This window comes from Toxotes jaculatrix, chromosome 12, assembly GCF_017976425.1.
Source record: "Toxotes jaculatrix isolate fToxJac2 chromosome 12, fToxJac2.pri, whole genome shotgun sequence".
NCBI lineage: Eukaryota > Metazoa > Chordata > Actinopteri > Toxotidae > Toxotes > Toxotes jaculatrix.
This window is the reverse complement of record NC_054405.1, coordinates 17,945,035-17,965,778: the sequence shown is the minus strand read 5'-3', so window position 1 is coordinate 17,965,778 and position 20,744 is coordinate 17,945,035. Positions and strand designations below refer to the sequence as shown.

Genomic DNA, 20,744 nt, shown 5'->3' with positions numbered 1-20,744 from the left:
AAGATCACATGCTGTGAAAACCACTCCAAAATGTCAACTTTTTATAAGCTAAAAACAGCAGACCTGTTTTCAACTTTGTGACTATGCATTTTTCAGGTAATTCTTTCGGTTTTCAAATCATTTGTTTAGCACAAAACATCTCAGAATTTTATCAAGCATTATTTAAAGTTAGAATATATAACTTTTTTAGAATGTTTAAATTGTTTACATACACTCCAAGGCATATCTTAGGAAAGGTGTTGTCAAAGGCTTCTGTGACTCAGACTCAAGCAAGCTCCCAATTCCTGAATTAGCTGAGACAGCAAACACAGCGAGGATGTAGGTGAAAGGCTGGGCGGAGCATAACAGAGCAACGAGAGAGAGGGGAGGGAGAGAGCAGTGGAGTGGTTTGCTCCGCTGCTAGTGCTAGGTTGATTTCCAGAGCTTGCATTTTGTACCTTTAATTCATTTTATTTGAAAAAGTCAAAATCTTCAAATTTGGAGATGCATGTTTTTTAGTGGACAGTTAGAGTTTGCAAATTTATGATTAGTTTACCAAGTGCATGTTCAACATAACATTGAAGCAGTAAGTCAATGGCTTCAGTTGTTGCAGAACTTCAGAAAATGGAGTGACTAGAAAAAAAAGACACAAAATGGATGGCTAATGGCTATTGATGTGGAACAATAAATGGTGGGCACTGAATGTCTGACACAGATTAAGCACCTTCAACAGCCTTATATAACAAAGCTATCTTGAATAAATAAGTGAGTACACTTGAGTCTAAGATCATAAATATTAGGTTTTGCTGGTAAGTAAATATAGTGTCATCAATATAAACACTTCCTCTGCTTCTGCACAATTGACTTTAACTGCACACTCACAAGTCTATAACTCTTAATAAGACTGTTTTGTTTATTTCAAAGACCTTTTTTAAATGAATAAGAAAAAATATATATTAATTAGCCTCGAATGATCTGCAAATCTGAATTTCCATATAGACCTGCCATTATTGGTTTCCATAGCTCAATTTGAACCCCCCTTAGAGCAGTTATGTTTTTTTTTTTGTGATTGCTGCATGGCAGAAAAAAATGTAGTTGGGGGAAATGTTTTTTGATTGTTTGCAATGATAGAAACCTTTTTTTTTCATATGATTTAAATGGGTTGTAAGACCTTGAATTACCTGCAAGTCAGATGATATAAATGAGATCCCAAAGGAGCACATAAACAAACTGTAACATTTTTTTTAGGTTATAATCACTTTTACATGTGTATTTATGAGAACTGAAAGTTTAAGTGGTTTTCACATCATCAGACTGTAATTTTTTTTTGGTTAATTGTTGGTTATTTTTGGTTAAATATCAAACATTTGCTGGTTATAGCTACATTCACAAGTAGTTGCCTGCTTTTTAATTGGCATTTAGGTCAGATTAAGTAACTATTATTTATTGCTGAATTGAAAGACCCTGGTCAGACTCCGGACCTCCTTGTTGTTATATCGATAGTGCTAACCACTGCACTGTTGCAGCCCAACATGCTGGTATTAGCCTCAAACTCGGCCAGTGGCTTCACCAGCCAGTGCTGATGGATGCTGCTAGGTCCTTGTTAACGGATCAGGGCAGGATAAGGGGGAGAGGATATCAGTGGGAATCAGCTGGCACTTCTGACACCACAGATGGTTGTTTACGCCTTTGTTTGCAATGTCTTCCTGTGATATCAGTGTTGGCTGCAACTGGCACCCCCCAGGCTGCTATCTTGTCGTCTCACCACCAACCCTGCATATTAATTTCTACTCTGTGTAGAATATGATTTTTCTTGAGTTTCAAAAGGTGATTTGCTCTTTCAACAGATGTCTAGAGAAACATTGCCTTTGCCTCTAATATAAATATAATTTTTGGAAGTGTGAATTGGGCATTAAATGACTAACAGCATTGTTTTGTTACATTTCTCCTTACTATGAATCTCAGTGTCAGTGTTATGTTAAAGTGCAGTACATATACAGACACCTCTTTGCTCCACCTTGATTGCAGAATTTTAGCTTCAGCTTCCATCAACATAGGGCGCTGCTGTTCTGAAGCATCATTAAGCTGAGCTAATCATTTGCTTGATGTCCCAGATTCAATGTTTGCAGGTGCTCGTAGTACTTGTATTTAGGCTGCTATATTAGACTCAGTGGTCACTTGCTAGTGAGTGTATAGGAGAAGGGCAAATTTATGTAAATCACTGCACGATGAAGGAAGTTAAATGTGAACTGACTCACTGTTACTAAAACTACACAGGCCAGTGTTGCTGAGGTCTGAAAGCAAAATTTATACAATGTATGGACAGCCTGTCAAATATGAACAGTGGGTACATTTCTTAACAATGCCTGCACTACTCTGAGAGTCACAAACCTGTAGTTATAGGAAGGCCACTTACATTGAAAAAATTTGGAGCTCTGACCTGTGCATAAAGATATACATAGTAATTTGGTGAAGGGACCACAAAACTGGGTCCCATAAACAATGAAAAAGCACAAATTGATCTTCCGCATGGATGCATCTTTCACTCTTTTCCTTCATCATAAAAGCTGTCAAAAAGTCCTTCTTCTGCACACTCGACAATATTTTAGTTTTAGCCTTGGCCAAAAAAGTCTGTCTACGTTAAACTTTAGATGAGCATCTTAAATGCTGGATAACAGTAATGCAAAAATGATGATACATTAATCCTCCTGTCATTCAATTGCAAACACAAAAGATACCCAACTACGGTTAACATTAATGTTACATCCAAATCCACAGCCCTTGATGATGGTATTTGAGCTTATATTTACACTCATATTTTTGATTCTCATAAATGGTGCATCATTTTAATATATAGCACAATTTGCTGCTCTCACTTAGTTCAAAAAGCTGCATTAAACACGATATTTCAGACATCAGTAACAATGTTTATAGTCCCAAAGGGCATTTTGTCAGGGCAGTTTTGGCTTTGTATAAGATCTTGTTTCAGCCATTGATATTTCCTGCTGTCATGCAGAAACTTTTCAGTGTGTCTGTGTAGTGGCAGAGGCAGAACAAGTGAAGTATTTATTGTATCATCCCGTGTGATGCATCAATTTGGAATTCAGTGCCAAGTCTCAAGAACATGAAAAGACTGCACATTACAGGGTTTCCATGCAGTTATTAATTGTATCTTCTGCTTTTGCCACTCCTCACAGAGTAATAGCTCTATAATGAGTGATGAAATTATACCAGGAGTGGGCCTTCCACCTTACCTTACCATATCTTCAGTAATTGGTAATGGGGGAGTATGTTATAATTCAGTCAGCCGGTCATCCAGTAGGGGCATATGCTCTCTAAAAAGACGTGCCTTTGAACTTCATATTTTTCAACGGAAGAATGCAACTCCTAGAGGAGTGCTGTGATTTGGCTGTGGTTGTCTGTCGCAGATCTTGAGCTGGAAAAGTTGAAAATAGTTTAACCTTAGGTGAGATGCAGCACAGATCACCTGTAAGCTGGTTAATCAGTGAGTGACTAGAAGTCTGGAAAAAACAGTCTGCATTCCTGCCAGTGTTTTGTTTTATTTGTTTGTTTTTGTGGTCGCACCTCATCTCTTTTTCTTCACTTTTGTGAATTTTATGGCAGCTTCATCCTCCTCCATTCCTGCATTTCTCTGGGAGACTGGGATCTGAGTAAGCTTTTGAGGAATCCAATATCTGAAAATACTGTTAAAACAGGCCATGGCAGCAGTATAAGGCTAACTGTTAGACATGTTGATGGTTTGGTGATTGCAGTGCAAGTAAAATCATGTTTCAGTTGCATGGTAATCTCTTGTGATATCTTAACAGAGCCTGATAACTGAATGATGTGAAAGGGGTGAATGGGTTAGTGACCCATTTCTCACATCAGTTGTGATTCTAGTTAATCATAACAGTTGGATTTCATATAACTTCTGTTACTGTGAAACCTAGAAAATGACCATGGTATGTTTGGCGTGATATTATGGGACATCCCCTTATTCATTTTGTCCATTACATTGATTATGTCTCAGTCTGAACTCAAAAGGATGTATTGATGCCAGAAATATAAGATTCATGTGACACTCCTTAGGCTCTATCACACAAGCACTGCTAAAAGCAAGACACTGTTGCACTGTGGCCCAGGCTACTTATATGGAACTGACATTGCAACACGATGGAGAATAGATCTTCCAGGCTTCACCATAAAGTACACTACTGCAACCCCAATGTGAGGTAGCGGTGCCTTGTACAGCGCACTATGATGCAGTGCAGTTGCAGTATTTCTCCTAGGATTTTTGCAGTGGTGTTGTTGTGCACATGTTCATGAATGTGTCGGTGGAGGAATTTCTTAAAAGGACCTTAGAATCAAAATAGCTGGGGTTATTCATGTTTAACTTGCTGTGTTTGTTAATTTGCACTTGAAGGGCTCTGGAGGCCCAGATAGCTGCAGTAATAAATGTTGAAGAATGAAATGCATCATTACAGAAAACTTACATTATTTTTATTGAACAGATGATGTAAACCTAACGAGCCAGTCTACCTCTTTGAAGTTTGCACCACATATGAGCAGGATATTAATAAAACCATTTTTGATGCATTTGTTCAGACAAAATAAAAATTTTCACAAAACTTTTGAGAAATTGAATGTTACATTTTTAGGCATCAGCAGTCCATTAACATCCAAACGGCTCCAGAGTAGTGACTCATTCATTTTCACATCACTTGTGCATGTTTGTGCAAGCAACACAAGCATTTTTCATTATTAATTCTCAAGAGCATTACACATCCGATAAATAATTTGTAATAACTTGAGAAATAATGAAGCACAGATGTTTGTATTGTTTGCACAAATGTGCAAAAACAATGTACAAACAACTTTGGAGTCATTTGGTCGTTAATATTGATACATCAACCTGCCCCATGCGCAGATTATTACAGGTTGTAGAAAAGGTGTGCTCGATTCGCTTACCCAGTTGTCCAGGAATGATACTAATACTATTAGTTAGTATTTCACGCACATATTATACCTATTTCATGGCCACAAATTAGTATTTCGTGCACACGTTATAGCTACTTTGTGGCCACAATTTAATTTTTTTTGACCATGTCACCAGAGGGGCTCCGTAGTTTTGAGCACATTTTTTGCGTGTGCATAAACTTGCACCTATGAATTAAAAATGAAAATAGTTTTATTCATATCCAGATCACCTCACACAAGTGCAATGATGCAACTTGAGTAATTGATGTTAAATGTGCAGGTATTACAACAGTGCACAGAGTAGGCTGCCCAAAGGTGTTAATGAGTAGCCTAACAGGATTGACTTGAAACTATTTAGCTTGGCTTGTAACAGTCAGTCTTCACTATGGACATTTGGAAACGTTCATTTTGTTTAACTGGGTTCTGGTTCTTAGAAAGAACCTATGTTGGACTTCTAAATGGTGACATCACTGAGTGTGTGTTCTGTTTGTGACAGCACCACAGCTTGATATCAGTAATGAGATGACAAAGATGAAAAGAAAGGACAAGAGTGTTGCCCCAGAATGGCACAATAAACAAATAACAGCAGAATTTGCTGGGTTGCGTCCTAAAATAACACCAGCGGCTAGAACGGCAAATCCTGTCAGCCTCTAAAATCACATCTCATCCGGGTTTGCACCACAGAATGTAATAAATGATCCATCTGAGCTGCACAGGAAAGAAGGAGGATAGTACAGAGTCAGATCTATAGCCTTCCACCTTTATCTCAGCTGAACATTATTTTAGATGGATGGGTTTTTTTTTAGTTTACTGTATCCTCGTGATCATCTAGACTGATAATGTCTAATGTCACATTAACCTGAGCCTCTGCTCCTGCCTCAGATGGTAAATACATTCCAAAGTGTGTCCATGTTGTGTTTAAAAATATGCACAAGGGTGTGGTCAGAAATGTGCTCTGTTGCACCTGCAGCTGCATCCAACAGTGATATAACAGTGTATGGAGTTACCCTGGAGCAAAAACAAGATTTTGAGGAAGTGTTAAGTTGCCCTTGATATTCATCTGTTTCCATAGTGGTCGCTTGAGTTAATTTAATTTAATATTTAATTCTGTGATAGAAATTATAATTAGCTGTGAAATTATTCTCTTATAGTCCTGTAGTGTGAAAGCTGCAGCTGTGTGATGCGTGCAGGTCTACAAGTTAAAGGACAAGTCTGGTAATATTCTGTCAACAAACCCCATGAAAACACTAAAACCAAAAAAAAAAAAAAGATCCCACTAACAAGTATTACCTGGGTAGCCAAAGCCTGATATAGATTATTCCTCTGAGCCACAGAGCTCCATTGTTGTCCAAAATCTATTTAAAACACATGAAAGCACTGCTCTGTTTGAACTGACTAACATGTTCCTTCATTATTATGAACATAGCCATTGTATTTTATTTTTAATCGAGCCCACATACACTGTCCTGCTGCTGTAAATACTCACCAGAGCAACAGTGGCTTAAAAAAGCCCCCTACTTTTTGAGTAACATTTTCTAAAAATTACAGTTCTCAGTTGTTTTAAGAAAAAAAAAACATTTTAAAATAAAAACGAAATCGTTACTTCACCATTTTAAAGATTTATGTCTTCAGTAGAAAATAATGAGCTTGGGGCAGAGAGCCACAGACAGGGCAGGGAAGTCGGAAAGTGTTGAGAGACTGATGCGTTACTGGGGTTGGTCTTTTCATCAGATTTGACCAAATTTGTTTTCCCATGAATAGTGCTGCTTGCATATCACTGACAAACTTTTCTCCTAAAAATGTTTGATGGAGTTGATAAGACGAATTCCTCCCTCTGGTCAAAGTATCTGTTGCATTGATACTGGGCTACCAAAAGAGTTATTATGGGAAAGGAAAGCATTCACGTTCTCTTGTCAAATTTAGGCCATTTTGATTCTTACGCATGTGCCATGTGTGTCAAGTGCGGACTTGAAGAAGTGAAACTGCGGAGGGATGCCAGAGGCTTCTCAGGCTTACTGTAGAATCAGCAGGTGGTTAGTGTGGTCATAATGCATACTGCTCAGAGTAATCCTTCTCAAACCGTCTTAGCTAGCTAATATGTCTCCCTTCTTCTTCTTCCTCTCCTCCTTACAGGCCAACACAACTACCTCTGTGCAGGGAGGAATGACTGTATCATTGATAAGATCCGCAGGAAGAACTGTCCAGCCTGCCGCTTCAGGAAATGTCTTCAAGCCGGAATGAACTTGGAAGGTAAACAGGCTGACCCATCTTTAAATCAGGCCAGGCTGCATTCAAAGGCGCCAAGCACTCACAAATTGATCTTAAAGTCACAGTGAAATGGCAGTTAGAGCGGTTTTAGCTTTCCTAATATGGAATATTATAAAATAGACCCCAGCCGCATTCTTTTGAAATGGAAACAGTTTTTGCCAACTGACCTCCCGAAAGTGCAGTTTTATATCATGGGCTGGGTTAGCTAACTGCCCCAAATTACGTTTGACTGGATAAATATAAGTGTTTATTCCCGAGTGGGACAAGATGAGTCATCAAAAATATTTTAAAGTTTCACAGCGAGACTAAAGAGAGGGATTTTGTTATCAAAATAATTACTAATAAATAACAGAACCGAGAGGAAAATATAATTCTTTATTATTTCACTGTTTCTTCAATTTGTAGTGAATCTACTTATGCTATCTTGACTACAAATACCAACTGGAGAGAATTCCTGTCATTGACTTACATGTCATTGGCACAGTGACACCCACTCTTTCCACTATGATCTCCAGTTTGTCTGGTTTCTGCTTAACCCAGCACCACCCACCCAGTGGCTGATAAAATTATCATGAGAAATACAATAACTGGGAAAATAAAGCATTGTTGCAATCCTTAAATTCATGTTTGTAAGCTTAATACTTGTAACCTATACTAAATTGTATTTTGGTAGTAATGATATATAATTACATATAATTACACATAATTCTATAATGTAGTTATATACAATTATAAATAGTAGAATTTCAATTTATTGAAGTATCAGTATCAGGGATTTATCAAGACAATAGATTTTGTTTGGAGACAGAAGACACTATTCCAGGACCATATCACATGTTTATTCTGTATAATATGTCAGATTTATTTCACTTTATCCACCACATCTGTTCCCAGATGTGCAAGCAAGCTGAGATTTAGTGAATAATTTTAAATCAAATATGCTCTGTGATTATATTTTGCTGCGTTCATGGTTTTTGCTGAAAGGCGCATTTTTCTGCAAAGTATGCCAAAGGTTTTTGTTGGTGGGACAAAACTGGAAAAGACAGGAAATTTTATTTTGTATTCATTACGCTAACAGTAAAATCTCAGCAAAAGGGGAACATTACATTATACAAAATTTCACATCTCAGTATGAAGTAAACACACTAGTGTGAATGAACAGAACTAGCCCATAACCATTGCTGTGAATGGACTACACAGCATCAAAGTGTGGCTGATGGCAGCAGTCCTGTATGTCATACATACTGTCTCTCACATTTTCTCCTTTTACCCACTATATTGTCATTTTCCCTCATCTGGAAAGGTCTCTCTGCCATTTTGCTTTGTCCCTACCTCTTACTTCTTATGTAATAATCTGTGCCTATAGGAATATTGTTGGGGTATTAGTCTTCTGAGATCTGTGACTTTAACTTTTGGAAAAAAAAAAAAAAAAAAAAAGGAAAAAAAAGTACTTTCTTTGTCAAAACAGTCACAATGACAGAAATGAGAACAGATCACCTGCAGGCTTTGAAAATCGGTTTTGAATTTGTGGTTTTGATCGTTTCTAGGTCAGCGGATTTGAGATAGACAAAATAAGACCTTAAAATATTCTGAAAGTGAATAAATGACCTATAGTCTAGCATAGCGCCAAGACTCATGCCACAGCTCTTTGGAAAATTTGTCTTCTCATGGGATGCTTTTAATGTGAGCACAGATATTCCACAACAGTCGAGCAACAACACTGAAATTAACTATTTCCTTACATGGACCTTGAAAATCACTGAGAGTTCTTGACATTTATGTCCTCCTCTTGTTTTGAACAAGAGTTTGAATGGTTTGCAGTGTGGGTTGGCTGGTGTTAGTCACTCATCTGGAAACATGTACGAGTGTGACGTTGTCTATGAATGTGCTGTTCTGGGCACGTGTGCTGGCATGCAAGCCAGGCACAATGAGTGAGCGGCATCTCCTCACACACAATGATTGATGTATATTCCACTGTCAAGTCCAAGTCCACAGCCTTGGATCACCAGGCGATCTTTCACCTGATTCTGCTTCAAGGGATGAATGTTAAGGACACAATACAGCAGTTAAGGTGTGTCAGGGTTAAGGAAGATAGACATGGGAATCAACAGGTGAAGTAAAACAACTACTTAAGTGCTTGAAACTTGGTTGTTGTGTTTTTGCAGCTGATGTTCCCTTATGGCATGAAATTGTTTTAAGTAGTTTGTGCAAATCAGTGTTGAGTGAGATTACGTGGAAACAGGACTGTGTTTGTCAGACAGAGGTGAAGGTAGTTTCACAGGGGAGGAAGAGACAGAAAGACAGGGAGAGGGATTTGATGGACGTCAGTGCATCAGCAGACTCCCACCAGAAAGGCTCTTAGTTGCCATAGAAACATCAGGAGAGGAAATTAAAAAAGGTAGAGAGCAGGGGAAAAACACGTATTTTATTTTTCATGGTAACCTCTCAACTCCTGACATGTTTTGCACATTTAGTGGGAGAAAATGTCAAAATGATGCCCAGAAAATCAACATAACGTGAGCAAAAATACAGCTATTTGCCGTAGCTGTTGATGAACTACGAAACATGCGTATGTGGGGGGAAAAAATGGTTCTCCTGAAAAATTGAATTGTTTTGAAGACATAGTGGCTTATTACTGGGCACAGACCAGCATGGTGAATTCTTCTGACCCTTTACTTGCTTGTCATTCAAATTGAAGTTCAGCTTGTGTTCATGTTGGGCCAAGGGGGCAGGGGTCTAAGACCAGTTGAGGATATGCTGAAGTGATCGGTTATTTCTTGGTGCATTGTAAGATAACATGCCCTGTACGTTTGCTTCTACATTAGTCTCACTCTGTAAAATATTATTTAAACCAAGTAAATTTGATTGAATCATTGTGAAAAATGGAAATGGGTATTAACATTATATTTATGGCCTTATACTGGGGCCACAAAACCCCAAAGAACTGAAGTGCTACTCCTAAAGAAATCCTTTATAAAGTGTAAAATGAATAGTTTAATGTTAACCAAGAATTATGAATATAACACATTTAAAATAGACACATTGAATTATTAAATTTGATAAAAGTGGTGTTGCCACCACTTGCCAGAATATTAAAAGCATATACAGATGTCGCCTCACTAATGTAAGGATTTGTTTCTTTTCTCTGTTTCATAAGTAGATTACATATCTTTGAGTTTTACACTGTTTATCAGAGTAAACAAGACATTTGAAGATGTCACTTTCAGCTTTGGGAAATTGTTATTCACTATTTTCTTACGTTATTGAGCAAATGACTATAATTCATTAGTCAAGAAAAGAAAGAGCCCTAGTGAATTTAGCTGTGGTTGGGTCTTGGTGCTCTTAACTGACTCCAGCCAGCCACCATCAGAAATCATACATATATATGAGATGTAGAGAACAGGTGCATCTGCTTAATGCCTAAAATGTGAGGGGAAAAAAACTGTCACTGCTCACTGGTTCCCTCCTGTTTCATGTGTCCTTCCCTCCCTTTCTGTTCCTCTGTCTTACCCCTCCCTCCAGCGAGGAAAAACAAGAAGCTGATCAAGATGAAAGTGCACCGCCCCCCTGCGTCATCAGAGCCCGTCAGCAACATGCCTGTTCCAGTCATCCCCAGGTGCATGCCCCAACTCGTGCCCACCATGCTGTCTGTGCTCAAGGCCATCGAGCCAGAGATCATCTACTCGGGCTATGACAGCACTCTGCCTGACACCTCCTCACGGCTCATGACCACTCTCAACAGGTTGGGGGGACAGCAGGTCATCTCTGCAGTCAAGTGGGCCAAGTCACTGCCAGGTAACAAAAAGCTCCAAACCATGTGTTGCCTTTGCGTTTGGTTTAGATGCATCCCGGTGTGTCACTGGCAGTATTAAGAGCTTGCCACTGAGTCCAACATGTGGTGAAGTGAGACAAATCAGTGATGGAAAACAAAGTCACGCATGTTCAGTCATTTGTTACTTTTAATACATGCAGCTGGTCAAGGAAGTTACATAACTTTTGGATAAAAAGGGAACATTTCCTTGGTTGTTCACTGCAGCATTTACAGGCTAGACGTTTAGTACACAAAGGCAAAGCTTTCACTTTTTGCCCTCCAGTTAACCGAGCATCTGCTTCACAGCATTGTTACCATTCCTCAGTAAAAGTAAAGTACACAAGTTGCCGCAGGTTAACTTGTGAAATGATCCAAAATATGTGACGTTTCCAGTGAAGAAACAGAATTTATCATGGTTAGAACAATTAACTAATGGTTAGAACAGTTGATAAGACATTACTCTAGTCAGATTAGAAACTCAGATTAGATAATTTAGAAACAAATTAGAAACTCTTCAGATTTAGGCTGCAGCTTCTGGTCAAGTGCCATCATGGTTAGGATGGTAGGCAGTTAGTTATCTTATCTGATGCAGAGGAGGTCATTGTGGAAATTATCAACATCTTCCAACCTCAGACTGCACAAAAAGTGCTCCTGACGGTAGAGCCAAAGAACAACAGATGTTCAGCAGCCATGTTATAAAATGCGTGACCTCTGTAATGATTGAATTCGTAATTACAAACGGAAGAGCAGAGTAATCATTGCTTATGAAAGCAGAATTCACTGTAGGCACCCGCCCTCTCCAAAGTACTTTGATTTTGATCAGGTCATGACCAAGGTTAATGTCTTTTTGAATGTTCTCGACAATTTTCCTACAACCTAAAAGTCATCTTCTCTGTTAAGCAAATGTTCCAACTCGAGTGGAAATTCAAGGCAATTAAAATCACTGCATTCATGAAATACTGCAATCAGTGTCATCTTGGCTCACTTGAGGGTAAAATTACAGTTTCAGTTTCTGGATTATTTCATCTAAAAGTGGCACGTTACTGAGAGACTGTCAAAAGAGGAACAAGTCAACGTCATCACTGATATTATACTAATCCAAAATAAATGCATTGGGACTCAGATCATAAAGGGATATATTTATATTTTACTGCTGCCCCCAGTAACAGAGATTCATTTTATAAACATCAAGAAAAAAGTATCATTGTCAGGTTTGAAGGCTACCCAGTTTCCATTCTACAAAAGCAAAAATTGAAACACAAAGGGTTTGGAATTTTACCCACCCATTCTAGTTTCTAATCATGAGAAAGAAGGCACATGACTTGATAATCGCTCCAAGTATTTGCTTGGAGATTTTCTCTTCTCACTCTGAATTGTTTCTGTTGGTCACACCGAAGATTTAAGATCACCTTTCACAGAGAAACTTTCCTCTCTTTTTTCTTTTTTCTTTCTTCTTTTTTTTTTGCTGTGATTTCTCTGTGTGATGGCATGATGTGGGACAAATCTGGCTCTAGTCTTGTTGTGTGTGCATTGTCTGCAGCTGGCAGCCTGCCAAGGTGATAGTGAGGAAATGCTCGGGGGGGCTCTTACATAACAGCCGTGGTTTAAAACAAATGCAATGTGAAAGGACTTTTCATGTGCAGCTCCACTTTTATAGTTTTGACAATGTGGAAACAACTGAACTGCAATTTAAATCCAGTTTGAACATCGACTTAACTAGATCATTCTTTTTGTTTGTGTAAGCTGGTTTTGTGATTGCATTTTAATGTTTTGAGGAATTATTTTTTCTTCAGTGTTTCTGTGTCTCCCTGAAATCAAGACCCTTTTCACTTGTACAAGGACAAGTACATATATAATAAACTAATACCCCATATCACAGTATTTAGTTTAAGATGATGGGATCATGGAATGATATTTACTAATCTATTGACAAGCAGTCTTTAAAGAACGACTAAATAATCAAATCTAAATATCCATTTTTAATGTTTGTGCTTTTGTCTCTCTTCCTGTCCACCTGGCTTTTTCTGTCTATATTTTCTTTTTAATCTGTTTTTTCTGGCCTTCCTAGGCTTCCGCAACCTGCACCTGGACGACCAGATGACATTGCTGCAGTGCTCCTGGCTCTTTCTAATGTCCTTCAGTCTTGGTTGGAGGTCATATGAGCAGTGTAACGGTAGCATGCTCTGCTTCGCCCCTGATCTCGTCATCAACAAGTGCGTACCACGGCCAGCTGTTGTATATTTATGCCTTCCTTTCATCAACATTTTGTCAGCCAGCTTTGTTTTGCATTTGCTCATTTAAGGGTGTCAGTCTCATTTCATCACTTGGCTTACACACTCACCCATGTATCTATTCATGACTCAGACTGGCTGGAGGAGAAGGCAGGTCATACGACTGACTGTATGTTGGAAATTTGGCAGTTTGTGCATTAAGATGTTAAAAGACATGAAAAGAAGAAGCTCCAGCTGCCATATTTATCAGAAAAGCACATGGCTGTTTGCACCTTTCCCAGTTCAACTCTGGATTGAAACAAAGACTGAGAGACAGAAGATTTTGTAGGAACACACTTGACAAAAAAAAAAACCCTCAAATGTGGCACAAACAATCCCAGGCTTAACCCACCTACCTTACTCTATACACTGCCTTTAAGGAATAGTTTGGCATTTTTGCTTTCTCGTGAAGGCTTAGGTGGGAAGATCGATACCACTCTCATTACTGAGCCTTATGTAGGGACCTGGAGCCAGGAAGCAATTACGCTATCTAAAAACTGGAAACAGGACAAGAGCTAGCCTGGCTATGTCCAGGGTTTAGAAAATCTGCCTGCCAGCACCTCCAAAGCTCATTAAATGACATGTTGTATCTTGTATGTTTAATCTATACAGAAACAAACATGTTAAAAATGACTTTTTTTACAGGGCGTTTGGTGTTGGAACTATTTCTTGGAGACTTTGGACAGAGCCATTGTAGCTGTTTCCCCCTTTATCCAGTTTTTATGCTAAACTAAGTTCATCACATCCTGGTGAAAACAGTGTCACCTTTACATAGTTTGTCCATCAGAGAGAGCTTAAAGGTTTATTTTTCAACTGTAATATGTCCCGCAGAGCTTTGCAATTCACAAATCTAATGTTCCATATCAACATTGGTTTTTATGTTATGTGTTACATTATCGGCCAATATTTCTTCATCAGAATTTTTTATTCCCAAATTCCCAAATGTCAATATCAGTATCAGCCTCAAATATCTAGAGTCAGTCAGATTATAAAGTGTGTATCTTGAAATGCTGAAATATTCCTTTAAGAATAAAGGCCAAAAGTAAGTAACTGTTCATTTCACTCAGCTAGAACAGTCACAGCTCACATAATTGTATCAGTTTCCTGTAACACAGTCTCAGTCAAAACCTTTTCAAAAACCAAACCAAAATCCCTTACGATGAAATTCTCATGTTAGTTTTTGATATTAAATCAGTACATCACCTTGCTCAAAGCGTAGCAACTGCACACAGGTGCTCAGTCCCAGATGGGGACTGGGAGAGATGAAATATTTTGTAATAATTATAAAAGTGTTGGTAGTGATTTATTGAAATAAATATTTATAGGAAATAGACCCTCAAGTTTTGTATTGCACAGAAAAAAAGCAGGAAAGTGCATTCTTAATGCAGACACGAGAGAGTGCATCATGTACATACTGAGCTATACTGTAAATAACCTTCTATGCTGGGTTCAAGCCACAGAGAGATGGCTCAGGTTCAACTGCAGTATGTTAATTACAAGGCCTCATTATTTAAACAGACACTGGCTGCAGAAATTGATTGTGCTTAGATGTGCTTACCACAGTCTTTGTGGTCCCTAGAGGAAACAGGATAGAGGCTAATCTTACGTGAGCTTGTCTGTTCCCATAGCGCTGTTTTTAGCGTGGAAGCTCAGATTTTGAAGACTCAGGGAGGTAAAACAACATGTCATGTTAATCCTTCAAACCTCCTCACACTTTAGTGGGCAAAAAGTCAGGAGTTTTCTGTTTGTGTTTTCCTTTTCCGTTTGTATGTCAAGATAAATGACTTTATCTTTTAATCAGAGAAAATGATCATTAGCTGTTAAGTAGCAAAATTGTGATTTCAATTAAGACATATTTAATCAATGATTAAATAAGCAAGCAACATTTTAAGTCTGACCAAGCGTTTCATCAGTTATTTTCAACATATTTTGCCACTTAAATGTATCTTGATTTCTTCAGTTTGCTTGTTTTCTTGTTTTCACTCACTCTGATGTGACCATTTGGAAGTTGTCTGAAGTGCAGTGCTCCTTGGTCCAAAGTGCAAATGTTGTTTACTTCATGCTGAGTGACAACGGTGCAACAAAAACGCTGAACTCTTGCTGACAACCTGCAAACAGCTCATCCTCTTTATTGGAAATACGTAGAAAGAGAGTCCTGACCTGTGAAGAGTCATTCCCAAATGACACGTAAACTCAACGAGGGGTAAAAATAGATATGAAAGGTGAAGAAGTCATTGCCAGTAGCACTGCAGTTGGTCAGACTGAATAGACAGCTCTAAACCCAAGGCTACAAATCTGGAGAATGTGCATTATTGATTTTAAAGGTAGAAAGTAATGTGGGCTGTGTGTTAGTGGAAGTGAGGTGTGAAAATCCATCAGGACTGATTTCACAGTCCGGTTTTCTCCTGCAGGGCTGAAGTGCTTCCCCGCTGGGGCTGTTTATTGAGAATTGAATAACAGGAAGAGTGAAAGAGCTTTAAATCTAATCTGTATGTCTCTCTCTCCCCCCTGTTTTCCTCTATTTCTTCCCTGACTGTCTCTACCTGTTCTACATTTCTCCTGTCTCTTTGCCCTCATCTCTACTTTCTCTGTTCCCTTTTCTTGCCCTCCTTTCAGAGAGCGCATGAAGCTGCCTTTCATGACCGACCAGTGTGAGCAAATGCTGAAGATCTGTAATGAGTTTGTCAGGCTGCAAGTGTCCTATGATGAGTACCTGTGCATGAAGGTCCTATTACTGCTCAGTACAGGTAATGGAACACACTTTGCTTTTAAAAAACCACAGCAGTGTTTTTTGACTTTGGACTGCAATTATTCTGGGATTAAAACAGAATCTCAAAATCACTTTTCCACTGTTTCAACTTTGTAATACCATTGAAGCATTTTTGTGATGTGAGGTAGGCTCAGTTTGTCACAGTAATAACTAACAGTCCTGTGGAATAGAGGACAAACTATCATAAATACAAAGAACTACTCATACTTGAATGCTTCCGGATCAGTGGGCCATTTGCAGATATTTCTACATCTAATAATTGCCACTGCACACAGCTTTTCTGGATCCATGGAGAACTGAGTCTAAAAAGCAGGTAAAGTGTGGAGTATGCAGATGTACTGAGGGCTTCAAAGTCTTCAAGTTTTAACTTGATAGTGTTTGAAAACCGTTTTATTTTGTGGCACAACAGTAACTACATTTTTCACTGTGCCTCTTTACCATAAATGAAAGATCAAACATTTGCTCATTCTCTCAAGAAAAATGTGTCTGCTCTTGAGTTACATAAACAACAAAGGAAACAACTAGAGCTGCATTTATTAGTCGATTGATGTTGTAAAAAGGCTTCTTTTTTGGGGGGGGGGTCCGGCTTCTCAAATGTGACAATTTGCGGTGAGGACAAATTTAGTTTAGTGAACTAAAGATGTCCTCATGTCTTCTCAGAAATTGTGAATGTCATTTTTTTGTTAATTTTTTAAACATTTCATAGACAAGGTGATTAAGCAATTAATCGAGCAAATAAGCAGCAGAAGAACGAGTCAGAGCCAGTTATCTTGTGGTCATCTAAAGCATTTTGTGAAAAAGTGGATAATGACATTATCACATAATAAGTCCTAAAAATACACCGAGCAGACTTGTAATCTGTAACATTGCAAGAATTCATTTACAGGGGTCTTTTGTAAGAACTGCATCGCTCCATCTACTTCTCTAAGCTTTTCTGTGAAAGTGTGTTCATCCTCTACAGCCGCTGCTGTCAACACTGCCGTGCAATCAACACTGTCGCAAATTGCCCAAATAAGAGCTAATTATGGAAAACCTTATTACAGCAAGATTGATCATTTCAGTTTTTCTGAGTGAAAATTGATCTCGGCAGAGATGTATTATCGTATTTTATGTATACTCTGAATAAATGTTGCTTTGTAGGCAGTGATGTGCTTGAGTTAGTTTAAAATGTCCAAATTAGTAAAGGCCATTAGAAGAGGGACTCTTAACATAAAAAAGGTTTTTAAAAAAAAATGTTTAGAGCCCTCACTTTCCTTTCTCTCTGAAAAGGTAAAATAATAGTCATGAAAGCAGTAGGCTACCATTCTGACTATGCAATTAGCACCATTAAAATGACCAGAAAAACATTATACAGCATGAAAAAACTATTACTACGTCTGACTTTTTCCCAATTATGTAAATTTCCCTTTGCTGAAGAGAGCTTTTTTTTCCACCTAACTCTCAGAGAATGGCAGGGGAAAAGATGCACTTAAGAGGCGATTTGCTCGTTATGCAGAGGAAATGACATTTCCATAGTAAGCGCCGGTTGCATTTTCGTACCTCAGAGCTATTTCCACCTGTTCCCCTCAGGGATGGAAATACTATCAGGTCAGGACAGCTTTGGTTTGAGCTGTTTGAATCATTTCATGTGCACATGACTGAAAATTAAATTCACCTGTGGGACACTTTGATTTATCATAACATACATGTTAAGCTCAAAAGGCAGACTTCACTTTGAGCTCTGTTAAATAAAAATAAGATAATTTTTATGCTAAAAAAATCCAGGTTTGAGAGCAGGAAAGGAAATATGTTTTTACTCTTTTAAAATTTGTCTCTCTGCCAAACCTGCAAATGCATAATGTAGAGGGCAGATAGCACTTATCTGATTATGTAAATCGGACAGTTTTTCATTCTCATCCTGCCCTCTCTGGCTTTGCATAATCTCTAGGTCAGTGACTGTGGCTTTGCCTGGGCTTAGTGCCAGGCACCAGACTGACAAGGAATCCATGATGTTGTGACATGGTCATTATGACAGCTGCATATTGATTTTTTTCAGCCATTTGTGGTTTTTCCTTCTTCGTAGTGACCAGCACTGTGAAAATCCTCAGTGTGTGGTCTTTGAAAGACACTGTCCATGCAGAGTTTATGAATTTTTTGAGGTGTGTGTCCAAACATTTACTGTTCCTCTTAGGCTCTCATCCAGGCCACACCGGTTTGGGAACACGCTGCACAGTAGCATTTGATGTTACCTTTAGTTTTGCATATTTTCCACTGCCTACAGCATTTTGGCTACGAGGTGCGTGCATGCATCTGTGTGTGTTTACTTAGCATCTCCTACGGGTCCATGTTGGGGTCCCACACAATAAGTTTTAATGAAGTTTTAATGCCCTGTGCAGTTTGTTGCAGCAGTAAACAAGATAAAGACAAATAGCAACATTACTGATGAATTTTCAGTTTCATACAAATGTCTGAATGAGCATAAGCATTGGCAAGATGGCAGAGAAGATATATATGTCTACAGGCGAATTACATAGGTGGCACATGGGTACACTTTAAGGCATTCAGTACACCTTTGAAGATAACACAAAAAGATAAACAGAATAGTCTACTTTCACCCCCCTCTAGTAGAGACATGGTGGATTTATACACATAATGAAAATTTAGTATCATCCTCATAGATGGGTTATCTGTTGGACAAACTCTTATCAGTATTGTGTTCTTGGTCTAATGTGGATTTATTTGGAATACTTGACATGGAAACCTCTTTGTGCATGTGATGTTATCAGGGATCCACTGATGTTGCAAAGGACTCCAACTACAAATACAATTTCAAATGAAAAATCACTCATTAACAATGTTTCCTTTTTTTGATTTTCATTTTAATTTGCGAGTCACAATCATGCCATTGCAGGCCAACTTGCACACTGACGTGTCTGTTTTATGTTTGCATGTGTGTGTAGTGCCGAAAGATGGCCTGAAGAGCCAGGCGGTGTTTGATGAGATCAGGATGACGTACATCAAGGAGCTGGGAAAAGCCATCGTCAAGAGAGAGGAGAACGCTAGTCAAAACTGGCAGCGCTTCTACCAGCTTACTAAGCTACTGGACTCCATGCAGGAGGTTAGAGAAACACACACAGACACACTGATACAGTATATACTGTAATGACTTATGTTTTCCCTGTTCTTTGTTTTATATGGAATGCATCACATTTTATAGATTTGAAAAAAATGAAGTCTGTAAAGATTTATGAGTGTACCATGGCTTCCTTTTATATCTTTTTTCATATCAGTCACTGAGTGAGTCTATTGACTTCAGTCAAGTCTGTTTCAGCCACTCTCCACCTCTGCTTTTCTGTAAAGTCTCTTCATTGCAGAAGTAAAAATCTACTGTATGTAGACACAAGGCTAATTTAAAAATTATCTTGCAAAAAGCTTTACAGTATCTAGTAGACTCTCACTAATCTGTCTGTGTCTCTGCCCCATTGAATGTCTCCTCCAGATGGTCGAGGGTCTCCTCCAGATTTGTTTCTACACCTTTGTGAATAAAACCCTCAGTGTGGAATTCCCAGAGATGCTGGCAGAGATCATCACCAATCAGATACCAAAATTCAAAGACGGGAGCGTCAAGCCTCTGCTGTTTCATCAGAAATAACTGCCTTAAACTGTGAAGCAATGACTTAAATCCTCCTCCAGGAGCACAATTCCTGTGGCCTCACGCCTCCTAATCCGGTCCCAGATTTGGCCAAACTACAATAGGACACCCCACCACCACCAACCTGTAGCCCTTCCTCTTGGCTAACCAAGAAGAATTTGGACTCCAGGGGAAATGTTTTGGCTCTGAATGTCTTGTGGGCAGGCTGCATTTTTTTTTTTTTTTTTGTTTACCCAGCCACTTACCCCATCTTACGTCTCTCCTGCCTCCAGTGTTTTACTGCTGTTTTCACTGACAAGCCAACACCTAGATCCACCTAGCCAACACCTTTTCCTCCTTCAGCATGGCACCTAACATACTGTCCAATGCGCTGAATTATCAACCTGTTGAAGCTTGCCCCAAGTTTGGGTTCCTCTGCTCACCTGCTTGTCTCCGTTTGCCCTTCCCAGCTCCACTGCACAGAGAATGTAGTGTTCACTTGTTGTGGTTTCCTGAGAACTGTTGGCGATGAAGGGGACAAACAAAAACACAAAAAAATTAGAAACATACTCTGGCATGAGAGAATCTTTTTTTTTTCTTCTCCCTGTGAACCCAAGGACAGTGAGGACAAACTGTTTTCAGCTGTGAATCAGTCACCTTCTCTGAAATGAAACAGATCAGATTAATATACCTGACCAATGGAAGAAAAGAAAAAACAGCTTGAGGAATATTCTCCGAGAAGGGAAAACCAGTGCCTTTTAGCTTTTAAAGCTCTTCATAGCCATCCTCTCTAAACTGTTGTGTTTCTTTGCATAAGAATGTAACCTTGACATCCTTCCACATATTTTGTCTGTTTTAGTTTTTCCACGCTGGCAATTTCTGTTTTCTTTCCAAACTGCCATTTCAGTGTTTTTAATGTCAGCAGCTCTCTCTGTTCTGATCCCCAGACATGCACGTAAGGAACATAGCCTACGATCCAGATTGGAAAAGTGTAGAGCGGTGAGACATGTTAAGATCTTAATTTTTAGGTCTTGGAGAGTTTGAATATCACACAAAAAA

At 38.8% G+C, this 20,744-nt stretch overlaps 1 protein-coding gene across 2 annotated transcripts in view; it reads left to right on the top strand.

Annotated features, from left to right (window-relative positions):
- Window positions 1-20,415, top strand: part of LOC121191154 (glucocorticoid receptor) — a 63,117-nt gene extending 42,702 nt beyond the window's left edge. For both annotated transcript variants that reach the window (XM_041052252.1, XM_041052251.1), the window contains 6 exons: window positions 7,090-7,206; window positions 10,747-11,019; window positions 13,104-13,248; window positions 15,922-16,052; window positions 19,015-19,172; window positions 19,554-20,415. In XM_041052252.1, the coding sequence (XP_040908186.1) occupies window positions 7,090-7,206; window positions 10,747-11,019; window positions 13,104-13,248; window positions 15,922-16,052; window positions 19,015-19,172; window positions 19,554-19,706 (977 nt within the window). In that variant the 3' untranslated portion in view covers window positions 19,707-20,415. The remainder of the gene's footprint in view (window positions 1-7,089; window positions 7,207-10,746; window positions 11,020-13,103; window positions 13,249-15,921; window positions 16,053-19,014; window positions 19,173-19,553) is intronic.
- Window positions 20,416-20,744: the final 329 nt, after the last annotated feature.